At 45.7% G+C, this 13,702-nt stretch overlaps 1 protein-coding gene across 3 annotated transcripts in view; it reads right to left on the reverse strand.

The window, feature by feature from the left end:
- Positions 1–13,702, reverse strand: part of SLX4IP (SLX4 interacting protein) — a 258,954-nt gene that overhangs the window by 229,631 nt on the left and 15,621 nt on the right. The window contains exons 1-2 of one of the 3 annotated variants that reach the window (XM_073672224.1): positions 12,420–12,559; positions 10,635–10,684 (exon numbers count right to left, since the gene is read on the reverse strand). In XM_073672224.1, coding sequence (XP_073528325.1) covers positions 10,635–10,658 — 24 coding nt within the window. In that variant the 5' untranslated portion in view covers positions 10,659–10,684; positions 12,420–12,559. Of the gene's footprint in view, positions 1–10,634; positions 10,685–12,419; positions 12,560–13,702 lie in introns of those variants that run through there. The other 2 variants (XM_073672223.1, XM_073672225.1) reach the window with 2 other exon arrangements.

The following is a 13,702-nucleotide window of genomic DNA, read 5'->3' on the forward strand; positions in this document are numbered from 1 at the left end:
TGTGTGCGTGCAGGCAGGCAGTCCGATATGACACTACTACTCCCATCGGCCTATGTCTGTCCCCCGTCCACTCGTGCCAGCAGGATCAGCTCGATGGGAGCAGTAGTTCCCAGCAGCCTGATCCTGCTATTTAAATTCCCCTACTGTGTCCCCAATAAATTTTAAATACATTTCATTGGTGGCCAGTGGATACCTAAAATAAATTAGTTTATACATTACCTGTCCCCGCCGATCGCCACCTAAAATAAAGTAAAAAATAAAAAACTACACCTATACTCACCTAGACACCTAATTCCCCGAAGCCATCGATCTCCTGTAATAAAATATAAAATAATAAACCACAACCTTATCCTTACCCCTCCGTAGTAGTCCAAGAGTATCCCACGATGATCTCCAGTTTAGAGCAGCCACATAGAATGTGACCGCTCTGAACCGCTGCCGCCGCTAGAATGATGGGGCCGTAAAGCAACCCCGTCATTGCATAAGCGGGTTCGCCGGAGTTCAGGCAGCGCTGCTCCGGTTAGCTCCTTTACGGCCCCGCTGTATCGTGAGAAATTCCCACGGCACAGCAGTGCCGTAAAGGAGGTCTCCGGAGCTGCGCTGCCTGAATGCACTCCGGTGACCTCAGTCAGTGGCTCCCGCTGCCGGGAGCGGACGTGTTCCCGGCAGTGTGAGCTTACAGCAGCCATGCACAGCTGTCACCATCTCCAGATGTGACAGCTGTGCATGGGAGATCAGCGCAGGAACGTGGACAGGTAACTATTTTTTTTTAGTAAACTAAGAATTAAAAAAAATGGTGTGTTTTATTTCAAATAAATTATTTTTTTCTGGGTGTAGTGTGTGTTTTCTTTTTAACACTTTGAAGGTTAGTAATGGGGGTGTCTTATAGACGCCCATCATTACTAACCTGGGCTTCATGGCAGCTGGCGCTGACATGAACCCCACCACTATTACCCCCTGCCACCGCACCAGGGCAGCGTGGAAGAGCGAGGCTAAGTGCCAGAATTGGCGCATCCTATGAATGCGCCATTTCTGGGGCGGCTGACGGCTGGTGTTTCTAGCCTGGGAGGGGGCCAATATTCATGGCACCCTTCCTGGACTATTAATATCAGCCCCCAGCTGTCTGCCTAGCCTTTGCTAGCTATTAAAATAGGGGGGACCCCACGTCATTTTTTGGGGGGGGTCCCCCATTTTAATAGCTAGTAAAGGCTAGGTATTCAGCTGGGGGCTGATGTTAGTAGTCTGGGAAGCTCCGTGGGTATTACCCCCTTCCCAGGCTTTAAACATCTGCCCCAGCCGTCTGCTTAACCTCCGCTAGAGACTAAAATTATGGGGGATCCCACGCCAATTTTTTTTTAAATAAATCCTTTATTTTAACACTAAATGACATTTGAGGAGTTAATAAAGATGCAGTCCCTAAATTAATATTTATTTTTTAATTAATTTTTCCCAAAAATTTTGACGTGGGCTTTGCCATATTTTTGTATGCCAGCCAGGTACATCATCCAGCTTCTATGAACGTGCCATTTTCCGGGGTGGCTGCGGACTGCAATTTGCAGCGGGGGGGGGGGGGGGCAGAAAGCTTGGGCCTCCCAGCGCTGCGGATTGCATCCCCCAGCTGCCTAGTTGTACCTGGCTGGACACAAAAATAGGGAGAAGCCCCACGTATTTTTTTTTTTTTTAATTATTTCATGAAATTCATGAAATAATAAAGAAAAAAAAGGGCTTCCCTATATTGTTGTGTCCGGCCAGGTACAAATAGGCAGCTGGTGGTTGGGGGCAGCCCGTTCCTGCCTGCTGTACCTGGCTGGACACAAATATAGTGCGAAGCCCCACATCAATTTTTAATTATTTCAGGAAATTCATTAAATAATTTAAAAAAAATTGATGTGGGGCTTCGCCCTATATTTGTGTCCAGCCAGGTACAGCAGGCAGGAACGGGCTGCCCCCAACCACCAGCTGCCTATTTGTACCTGGTTGGACACAATAATATAGGGAAGCCCTTTTTTTTTTTTTTTTTTTTTTTTTTTTTAATTATTTCATGAAATAATAAAAAAAAAAAGTACGTGGGGCTTCGCCCTATTTTTGTGTCCAGCCAGGTACAACTAGGCAGCTGGGGGCTGGAATCCGCAGCGCAGGGAGGCCCAAGCTTTCGGGGCCCCCCCCGCTGCAAATTGCAGTCCGCAGCCACCCCGGAAAATGGCGCGTTCATAGAAGCGCCATCTTCTGGCGCTGTACCCAACTTATCCAGGGCCCTGGTGCGGTGGCTCACTGGGTAATAAAGGGGTTAGGGCCAGCTTGGCATTATCAGCTGGCCCTAAGCCCGAAATTCATGAGGTCACGCCAATATTAGACATGACCGCCATGAATCTCTAGTAAAGTATTTAAAAAAAACCACAACACCCAGAATAAAGTCCTTTAATTGAAATAAACACACAATTCTTTATTGTTCTAAATTAAACCATACTTACCGTCACACCCATTCCAGCTGAAGCCAACGATCTCCTGCAATAAAAGAAAAATAATAAACCAACCTCATCCTTACCTTCCCATGGATCCCACGACAGCTTCAGCTCTGCTACATCGAGATGACAGGCTGGACCTGCAGAACGCTGCCATCCAGCCTGTCATCCCGCAGACACTGAGAAGCGCAGGCATGCTTGCGCTCCTCAGCGTCAGGCTGTGACGGCATCCCGATGAGCCGAGTCTCTCACGCTCACCGCATGCGCAGGAGAATTCTCCCACGCTGTCAGTGACGTGCATGAGGTGAGCGGAGTTCCTTGTCGGCTCATCTGGATGCCGTCACAGCCAGACAGTGAGGAGCGCAAGCATGCCTGCGCTTCTCAGTGTCCGCGGGATGACAGGCTGGATGGCAGCGTTCTGACATGTTTCTATCTATCTAATCTATGTGTGAAGCTCTATTCTGTCTGTTATAAATTGTCGGGTACAGATGCTGAATTGCCGGCCGGCTTTTTTAAAGAGACAGTGCATGAAAACACTATTATTTTTTTAAATAAATCCATTACACTAAATGACAAGTACAGTAAGCAACACTGTCACTGTACTTCATATATATGTGACTGACATGTTTCTATCTATCTAATCTATGTGTGAAGCTCTATTCTTTCTACTCTAAATTGTCGGGTACCGGTGTATGCCGCTGCTGAATTGCCGGCTTTTCATGTTTCACTGTGAGCACTGTTCCAATCGATTTGGGCAACCACCTCCCCCAATACATTCCACATTATTGTTAGTTGCTTTCCTTCATGTAGAATTAACCTACAAGGAAAGAAAGGGTTTATTTTCATTCCGATATTTGTGTCCCATTGACTTGCATTGGTTTCCGGTATCGGAATCGGCGATATCCGATACTTTTTGGGTATTGGCCCGATCCAATATTTCCTGATATCGGAAGGTATCGCTCAACACTACCCATCAATTGAAAGGATGTTTGGGGATGATGACATCATTTTTCAAGATGATAATGCATCCTGCCATAGAGCAAAAACTGTGAAAACATTCCTTGAAAGAAGACACATAAGGTCAATGTCATGGCCTGCAAATAGTCCGGATCTCAATCCAATTGAAAATCTTTGGTGGAAGTTGAAGAAAATGGTCCATGACAAGGCTCCAACCTGCAAAGCTAATCTGGCAACAGCAATCAGAGAAAGTTGGAGCCAGATTGATGAAGAGTACTGTTTGTCACTCATTAAGTCCATGCCTCAGAGACTGCAAGCTGTTATTAAAGCCAGAGGTGGTGCAACAAAATACTAGTGATGTATTGGAGTGTTCTTTTGTGTGTTTGTTTTTCATGATTCCATATTTTTTTCCTCAGAATTGAGTGATTCCATAATTTTTTTCCCTCTGCTTGGTCTGAAAAAAAATTACCCTTACTGAGTACCACATTTTTTATCTTGATTTCTTTTAGTGTTTCTTAAAGCCCTAAAGTTGCCATTTGAAATGACTTTAGTTTTGTGCCATGTCTGTGATCTGCTTTTTTTCAACAACATTAAACAACTGAATGAACATCCTCCGAGCCCGGTGATTCCACAATTTTTGCCAGGGGTTGTATAAGTAATAATGTGATGGTCATTGTCTGTTCGGGAAACATAGGACCCACTGCACCCAGATCACAAGATCACATAGTAAAATCCGCTGTGAATGCGGCAGTACCACTGCACGTGACGTGATGCAACCGCAGCACCACAGTTGTGGAAAGTCCAAACCTGCTGGAAAAGTCAACAGAAAGCAATGTAAAACATATGCGACTGCAAGTCAGATTTTTTTTTTTTTAAGTAGCTGTCATGTTTATGTCATAAAATCACACGTCACTGCCAAATTGCACCCAATAATAATTAGGTAACTTTACTGCAAGTTGCAAGCGGATCTGGAAGCCATGAAGTCCTGGACTAAAAAGAACTAAAATGAGATTCCCTCATACATTAAGGGGCTTTTGTTACAAAATACACATCTTTTACAGTGCAATAAGTCTATAAAGACCCCGTGATAAAGTCTGAGTACCTTGATCACACTGGGAATAGCAGTTCTGGTTAGTTGCCGTACATTGAAAAGTTTGTGCTCTGGTATACGGACCGGGAGGCCTTTCCATGACATATTAGTTCAGCATAACCTATAGCTTCTTCTGGTGTAAGGACGCTGCAGTTTCTATTGTGTCAGCTGCAAAGGAGGCGCCGAAATATGGATAAACACTGCCATCTAGTGGACAGCGTTACGGACCATGCAGACTTATAATACAAGGTACAGGGAAGGACTATAAAGGGGTATTCCCATCTCCAAGATCCTATCCCAATATGTAGTAGGTGTAATAATAATATTAGCAAATACCTCCAATTAGAAATGTAATAAAGTTCTTCAGATTTGCTATATCGCTTACGTCATGTGCAGGGCATTGTAGTAGCTTAGGAATCCATGGTTATGACCACTAAGAGCAGTCTAATTAACTATCACTATATGAGTGGTCATAACTATGGATTCCTAAGCTACTACAATGCCCTGCACATGGGGTAAGTGACAAAGCAAATCAGAAGAACTATACTACATTTCTAATTGGAGATATTTGCTAATATTACATCTACTTATTGGGATAGGATCTTGGAGATGGGAATACCCCTTTAAATCAATGGTTTATAACTGACCACATCTTAGATTTTCTCATTTATGACATTAATTACTCGTCCAAAGTGTCTGACCACTGTGGGCACCATCGCTGGGATCCCGACCGATCACTAGAACAAGGTCCCAATTCCTCGTTCTTCCCCGGTGTGAATGGTGAGGCATGGCCACACGTCCGCATCCACTGCATTCATGTCTATGGGACTGACACCGAGCAGTGAGATGTGACCGTAGTGATCCATTCAGTCCAGATCAGTCACCAGACTATGATGGCGGCGCAGCACAGATTCACTCTCCTATTAGCCAAAAACAGCACAAAAAATATTGTGCTACTATAATAATGGGTCTGGTGAATTCACGAGGGGAGCGCTACACCGGTCCTCCAGGTAGGGTTCTTTCAGTGACTGGTTTGCGGACTTCGCCATATTTTTACGGCAGCGCTTCAGATGATCGCAGTGATCGCCAAAAGCAACGCGATATGGGGGCAGGATTACATATCTGGCATCAGCATGTCTGTACAGACTCATGGAATAAAGTTAACTTGCCCTTTGATGGGGAAAAGAGAATAAATATCAATGTTGGAATTGCTAATTGTCTGCACTCCTCCCAAAGGAAAAAAAAAAATCAATGATAGTTAATTAAAAAAAAAATAGATGTACTCCAAAATGATATCGCTCAAGAATACAAGTCCTCATACAATTAAATTAAGAGAAAAATATAAAAGATTCGGCTCATGGAATGGGACAATGAAACAAACGACGCTCATAAGGTTAAATATACTGTACCTAAGGAGATAAAAGGGTTCTGTCATTCCCGCATGATCATACAGACACTTAATTACCAGGGACCAATTTAAAAAGTAAATGAGAAATTAACATAAAGCAGAAATAAGGAGAAAGGGGTAAAATGTGTAAAATAGGTCAAAACGTATTAAAGACGAGCACTTTTTTTTCCCCACTGGTGCTCTGAGTGCAGAACATTGTGCGGCAAATGTGTTATGTCTGTGTATTGATAATTTCACTTCATCACTGAGGTCCTGCAGATTTAGGCAGCTGGTAACACCAGTCTCATCAATTGGGATTAGTAAAAGGATTTAGACCCCTGCTTTTTTCTATTACAAAAAAAAAATAACACTACACCCCCTAATCAATTCTCCCCACTTTCTTCAAGCACGACACTGGCAGACGCGCAGGAGCTCTTCCTGAGCTGTAGCTGCACCGACCGCAAGCTCACAATGTCAATCATAAGGAGCCAAGGATATGGGAACAGAGGACACAAGAAGCGGTATCATCAGGGTGCGGCAGAAGAGGATCACACTGGCCGATGTATTCATCCTGTGCAGAGCCTGGAGGACATCCCTTCTTGTTTCCTCGGTCCTCAAGTTCCATTTAGATACACATGTGGCTGTAGTAGCCATTCACTGGCTGTAATAAAGGTCCTATTGCTCACTTCCGTGGACCCGAGCAGAGCTGCAAGAGGAGCGGCAAGAGGCCCGAGCAGAGCTGCAAGAGGAGCGGCAAGAGGCCCGAGCAGAGCTGCAAGAGGAGCGGCAAGAGGCCCGAGCAGAGCTGCAAGAGGAGCGGCAAGAGGCCCGAGCAGAGCTGCAAGAGGAGCGGCAAGAGGCCCGAGCAGAGCTGCAAGAGGAGCGGCAAGAGGCCCGAGCAGAGCTGCAAGAGGAGCGGCAAGAGGCCCGAGCAGAGCTGCAAGAGGAGCGGCAAGAGGCCCGAGCAGAGCTGCAAGAGGAGCGGCAAGAGGCCCGAGCAGAGCTGCAAGAGGAGCGGCAAGAGGCCCGAGCAGAGCTGCAAGAGGAGCGGCAAGAGGCCCGAGCAGAGCTGCAAGAGGAGCGGCAAGAGGCCCGAGCAGAGCTGCAAGAGGAGCGGCAAGAGGCCCGAGCAGAGCTGCAAGAGGAGCGGCAAGAGGCCCGAGCAGAGCTGCAAGAGGAGCGGCAAGAGGCCCGAGCAGAGCTGCAAGAGGAGCGGCAGAGGCCCGAGCAGAGCTGCAAGAGGAGCGGCAGAGGCCCGAGCAGAGCTGCAAGAGGAGCGGCAGAGGCCCGAGCAGAGCTGCAAGAGGAGCAGCAGAGACCCGAGCAGAGCTGGAAGAGGAACAAGAGAGACCTGAGCAGAGCTGGAAGAGGCGCAGCAGAGACCTAAGCAGAGCTGGAAGAGGAGCAGCAGAAAATTGCACAAGTATCTTTTTTTTTTTTCTTCTTTTTTTTAAACAATCCTGGGCTGTTTTTCCCAATCTATAGTATAGGTTAGCCATAGGATAGGGAAAAACCTCAGTTATCTCCTATTCACAGGATGTGGGATAACCTATCCATAATTGGAGGTGCAGCCACTGGGACGCCTGCGATCCTGAGAACGTGGCTCCGAAACGTAAGAAGTTGACTCTGCCAAGCCCTGTCTTGGATGGAAGCGCCAGAGAAAAATCTCAGCTATTTCCTACAGTCCCTCAGACAATGAATGGAGTGGGGGTCAAACATTCATGACGGGGCTGCAGATTCCGGTTCCTGGGTTCCACAGCACCATTCTCAGTATTGTTGTGGGCTCCAGTCGCCGGACTGACAGTGGTCAGTAAGTTATCCCCTAATTGAGAGAAGATAACTTACTATATTGGGAACAACCCTTTAATAAAATCTGTAACACAGAATACCATGAGCAGAGGAGGGACAGGCCGCTTCGGCGATCATCATCAGAGTGTTTAGATCTGTGAATAAAAGTCCACACCAGACAAATAAGCAGCAGATTTTTGCCTTGGATTTGCATGCAGAAAATCCACTGTGCATTACAGCCCTGCACCGTGGTTGGGATTTGAAGAAATCTGAAGTGTGAATGGCCGAGGATCTGTAATCTGCAACTTGTCAGTTTTCACTGAAGCTTTTCAACAAATATTTCATCCTTTACATAGAGCGTCATATTTGCAAAGAAATCACAGTATGGTGTGGATCTTCATCTGTGGAGAGTATGAAGGTGACCAGTGTCCTGCGGACATACCCTCTGGGCTGTGTGCACACAGGTGGATTCCACTTAGAATCTGCCTGAAACCACTGTAAGGTCTCTTTCACATGTCCGTGTCTCCAGTACATGAGGTGACAGTTTCCACACGTACCGGAGACACTGACACACGCAGTCCCATTCAAATGAATGGGTCTACGCACATCTCAGTGTTTCCACGGACCGTGTGATTCACAAGTAAACATGTCCGTTTTTGCCCGGCAGCACAGATCACACGGACCCATGCAAGTCAATGGGTTCATGTAAACACCTACTGCACATGGATGCCATACGTGTGACACATACCGGCGCTTGAAAATCAGTGGTACAGTTAGCGCTGTGCCCAAGCACTGGGTGCTGAACGCTGCCTTCATCATAATGCCCTGCCAGAGCAGCAGGGACAATGATGAGAGTAGTACCACCTGTAACAATAAGAATAAAATAAAAAAATCCATATATTCACCTTATTCACCTGTCCTAAGTGTCGCCCGCTGTAATCCATGTGACTGCTCAAACCGAGGAGCATGATTCCTGCAGCGAGCGGCCCCGGTGCTGCGCTCAGCGAGTGGTGTCCTGTCACTCACTGAGCTCAGCGCAGCTCCAGGAGTCATTCTCCCCGGCGTCAGTGGTCAGAGGATTACAGCGGGGGACACTTAGGACAGGTGAGTATATGGATCTTATTATTTTATTCTTATTTTTTACAGGTGGGGACACTGCGGGAGCAGATACAACTACTCCCATAATGGTCTACTGCTAGTGCTGATTGCAGCGCCGGCAGAGAACCACGATGAGGGCAGTGTTCAGCACCCGGCGCTTGGGAACAGCGCTAACTGTAGCACTGATTCTCAGACTCTGGTCCATGCGACCCTGATGCGTCACACGGTTGCCACACGAACACATGGGAAATGGATATCTCCAGTACTGGTTTTTCCGATACCGGAAATATACGGACGTGTGAAACCGGTCTAAGACAGGCGCAGAAAATGAACATAATGCACAGCAATGCAAGAACAACATTACTGAGCACATGTTCAGTCTTTTGTTACTTCTTTTCCAAACCCTGAAGTGGTTAAAAGAACATGTTTGTGCTCCAAACGGAGATGAAACATATATAGGACCAAAAATGTCAGGGCACTTCCAAAAACCCAGAATATCCAAACAAGATAGAAGCAAAAAGCCCATATTGGACATTGTTATAAAAAATGATAATGTCCAATAATGACTGACAAAGTAATACAGGTAAGGCAAATAACAATGAATGAAGAAACAATAAAGACCTGAAATGAATAGGACCAGAGTCCCAACGTGCATCTCGCGTCAGCTTCTTATACTTTGTCACTATTGGACATTAGCATTTTTTTCTACTTATCTTTAGCCATTTTGTGGATAGACCTTGGTCCTTGGTTCTTCACCAACACAGATATTCTGACTTTAGTGCACAGTATATTTTATATTCTATATATTGCTCTGATTACATGTTACCTGGACAGGAGGTGTCTCTTGTGTCCATTACTCCCATCATGATTTTATTCCATTTTATCATGTTTGCTACATTGTGTAACTAATAACATCTGTTATTTCTACTTGGGCTTCTTTATTTCTATCTTTCTTTGGATATTTCTTTCTAGTTGAAAGTGTAGAGAAAAGATACCCTTGGTGGAGAGGCCGTAAAAACTATGTCAAAACCGCCAGCGAAGCCACTTCAGGAAAAGGACAGACCTTTTTTTCCTGAAGTGATTTCGGCTAGGAAAACCTCGGACCTTAAAAGAATATTCCTATATATTCCAATATGTAGTAGGTGTAATAATAATAATAATAATAATAATATTAGCAAATATCTCCAATTAGAAATGTAGTATAGTCCTTCTGATAAGCTATGTAGCTTACCTCATGTGCAGGGCATTGGAGTAGCTTAGGTATCCATGGTTATACTTATATAGTGACAGTTAGTTGTTAGTGGTCATAACCATGGGTACCTAAGCTACTGCAATGCCCTGCACATGGGGTAAGCGACATAGCTTATCAGGAGAACTATACTACTTTTCTAATTGGAGTCACTTGCTAATATTATTACACCTACTACATATTGGGATGGGATCTTGGAGATGAGAATAACCCTTTAAAAGACACCATGTACACATAGCCATTGGTTGTTATTCTAGCACCTGTCAGGGTTGTCACCCAGCTTTCCCGGCTTCCTGAAAAGTAAATCTGTTCACTTCTGCAGTCCTACGAAACAATGCGGCATTCAGGAGCGCCATATCTCTGACCTCTATGAGTAAAGCACTTCCAAAAAAAAGATTTTGTTCCAAAATGTGAAATCCCCTGAAGATGAGCATTTTCTTTCTCTAGATTATTGTATGTAGAGGGGATCAGATGATTCTCCATGACTATGAAGGGTCTGTACATTAACCCTATGTTTCACTGCCAGGGCAAATCACACAATCCATAAAGTATTTCCCCCCGGGCCAGAAGTGGACGGTGATTCGTGTAATGTCTGGTTCCTACCTTGACAACCAGTTTGTAAGACATCACGTCACTCCGCCCAGACACCAGACCTGTAACGATCAGCAAAGAATGACATTGGTTACGGGAGGAGAAGTCCTACTCTGTGACTCAGCAGAACATGGCCGGACAAGCAGGACGCCCAGGGGGATAATCCGCACATTGTACCCAGCCGGTCAGACACCAAGAAATAAGTATATACCGATCTTCAGAGGACAATTATCACGCTGTGCTGTCAAATTACGCTTTATTGGTGCAATTTTGCCATAATCAAGGTAATAAATGGCGATTTGAGAGCACCACATTAATATGGTCTAAGGCCTCCGGCACAAATACTGATAGTATGATACATATGTCTATATACTGATGATATGTATATATACGCTATAGAGACCATTCAATATTTACTCTGGGTTTTAAAGGTTATTCCCGTCATAGAACGTTCTCCCCTAACTACACCGCCAGGACCCCGACTCATCCGGAGAATGGGCTCTACCGATCCTGCCAAGTGCCCGTCGTCCTGGAGCGATGGCCGACCACACAACCCCCACTCGATTACCATTGGGACTGCTGGAGGACGCTGATCACAGTAAGTGACGATCTCCAGCCGTCCCATATGCAATAAATGAAGCGGTGACGCTCATCTGCGGCTTCCGCTCCACTCAGATGGGGCACTATAGACCCCCTTCTCAGCATCGGTGGGGGTCCCACTCTATGAACAGTGAGCAGAGTGATGGTGGGCAGGTGAGTCCATTGCTCTACTCAAACTGAACTTTTTGCCGCATTCTTGGGTTCAGAGAGGGTCCCAGCAGTCGGACCCTCAGCAATCGGCGAAATAGGTCTTATCCTGTGGGTGGGTGAAATATTTCTAAGATGGGAATATCCCTTTAAGGTAAGAAGTTGCCGCAGGTTTAAGGGGAAATTCGTAAGCTGCAAATTTCGTTGCGTAAAGTTCTGTAATTGCCCAATTCTCATGTTCAGTCCCAGACTTTACTGCAGCAAAATCTGTAACGTGGGAATTGACCCTTACACTGCCTGTTAAGCACAGAAAAAAAATGCTGCAAAACACAATGGAGTGGGGGCGGGGGATTTATTAAAGGTTTATTCCCAAAAAAACAAGTTTTCCCTTATTCACAGGAAAGGGAATAACTTGCTGATCACTGGGGGCCAACCACTGCTGGCTCAAATCAGCAGCAGCAGCGAGTGCACTGTCAGTGCACAGGGTCAGAATACCTGGCCTGCAGTACCAGGGACATCACTTATGGGGGTAGCGATGGTCTCTGCACAGCAGGTATCCTGACAATGCACACAGACAGTGCACTCTCCTGCCGGCTCGTTACTGCTGATCTGAGCCAGTGCGCTGTCATTGTGCACATCGAGCAGGGAACAGCCCAGCCCCGAAACAAAGGTCACTGATGACACCTCATTTCAGGGCAGAGGACCTATTCCTACACCCTGATGATGCTTTGCGTATCCCATCATGCACTGAGATTCTTAAACAAAGCATCATCAAAAAAAAGGGAGTGGAAAAAAAAAAGCATTTAGATAGTATAGTTAAGGAAGGATAGGGAATTTTTAATCCAAGATTAGAAAATAGTTGCGATTATGGCACTAAATAGAAAGGGATTGAGGATATAAATTACTTAATGACCACCAGATGGCAGCATAACACCGGATTATATAATTGACCCGTTTTACTTTCTGGCTCATACGCGCGTTTCACACACAGTTTACTTTCCTGTAAATCATAAAGAAGACACAAAAAAACCTCATTTATTCTACACCTACTTGTTACCTTTCTCTGTCTACAACGCTCGGGCGCCCAGCTACAAGGATCAGATCACAGGGAGATCTGAAATCGGCGGCAAGGAAATGGACAAGTAAGGGCAACAGCTCTCGTAGAGTACGACACATTGCCCAAATGAAATATGGTCGCGGAATTACGGCGTCTGTGAAGGGACAAAATGCTTAAAGCGACCTCGAATAATAAAAGGCAAAGTATAAGGCGGTCCTGTGGGCGAGAGTTTTGTACTTTGCATTTTTTTAGGTTAGTTTAGCTCCTCATTAAGATTCTCACCCTTAAAAATTGCGGCTGGATAAAAAAAGAGGGTCTCAAGTTAATTGTGAAAAGATCGCCTGGTGATTACAAGATGACACAGCCACTTAAAGGGGCAGAATATATGGATAGATGATAACCTGTAGATCGATGGGGTCTCACTGCTAGGATGCCCACCGATTACCAGAAAGGACCCCTTTTAATCAAATTACAGTAGAGTGGCAGTGCGCACACCCGACAGCGGCTCCAATAATTCCCTATGGGACTGTGGCTATAAACTGAGTCCAAAAGTCTCATAGGTAATGAATAAAGCGGCAGTCAGATCGTGTGCGCCGCTTCTCTGTCCATTATAGGACAGCTGGAAGAAGACGGGAAGAAAAGGGGCCCTTTATGGAGATAACGTCTACAAACCGGACTGCCCCTTTAAGGCCGGGGCTACACAGTGAGATGTGTCACAACTGAAATCAGTGTTAAGTGCATCTAATGATCCAATATGGCGACACAAGGGTGGCAAACGTTCCCAAATGTTTTGGATTTTCCCTTATAACTACTCACCTGCCATAGACTTCAATGCAGATCACATGCGACAGCAACTTGGGGGCGACTTATGTGCAATTTGGCTCAAAAATAGTCATGTGTCGCGCAACGAATAACGTCTGTTCAACTGACTGCGACTTGCAACAGAAAATCCAAGACATTTGGAAACATCATGGGGGTTGCAGTGCGACACCATAGGAAATAAGTCAGTGTTGCGCAATATGTGTAGCCCCCGTCTAAGTCATCAATACCAAGAATCCATGGTCCGGGGCAGGGAAAGTGCCAAAGCACAGAAATACATGTTATTACCACACCAATCGTCCAGCACGTCTCTGTGGAGGTTGGGGTGGGATATATTCCATCTGTTCGGTCACCTGGCCTCTGAAGGGTCGGGTGACTGGTAACCATGATGTCGGGACCCCGATGAACCAGGGTAGGGCTTTATGTAAGTACCTGTGACACTCTACAAGGTGAGGGG

The sequence above is a fragment of the Phyllobates terribilis genome, unplaced genomic scaffold (assembly GCF_046119375.1).
Source record: "Phyllobates terribilis strain yellow unplaced genomic scaffold, ASM4611937v1 Scaffold_3__8_contigs__length_932513732, whole genome shotgun sequence".
NCBI classification, from domain to species: Eukaryota; Metazoa; Chordata; class Amphibia; order Anura; family Dendrobatidae; genus Phyllobates; species Phyllobates terribilis.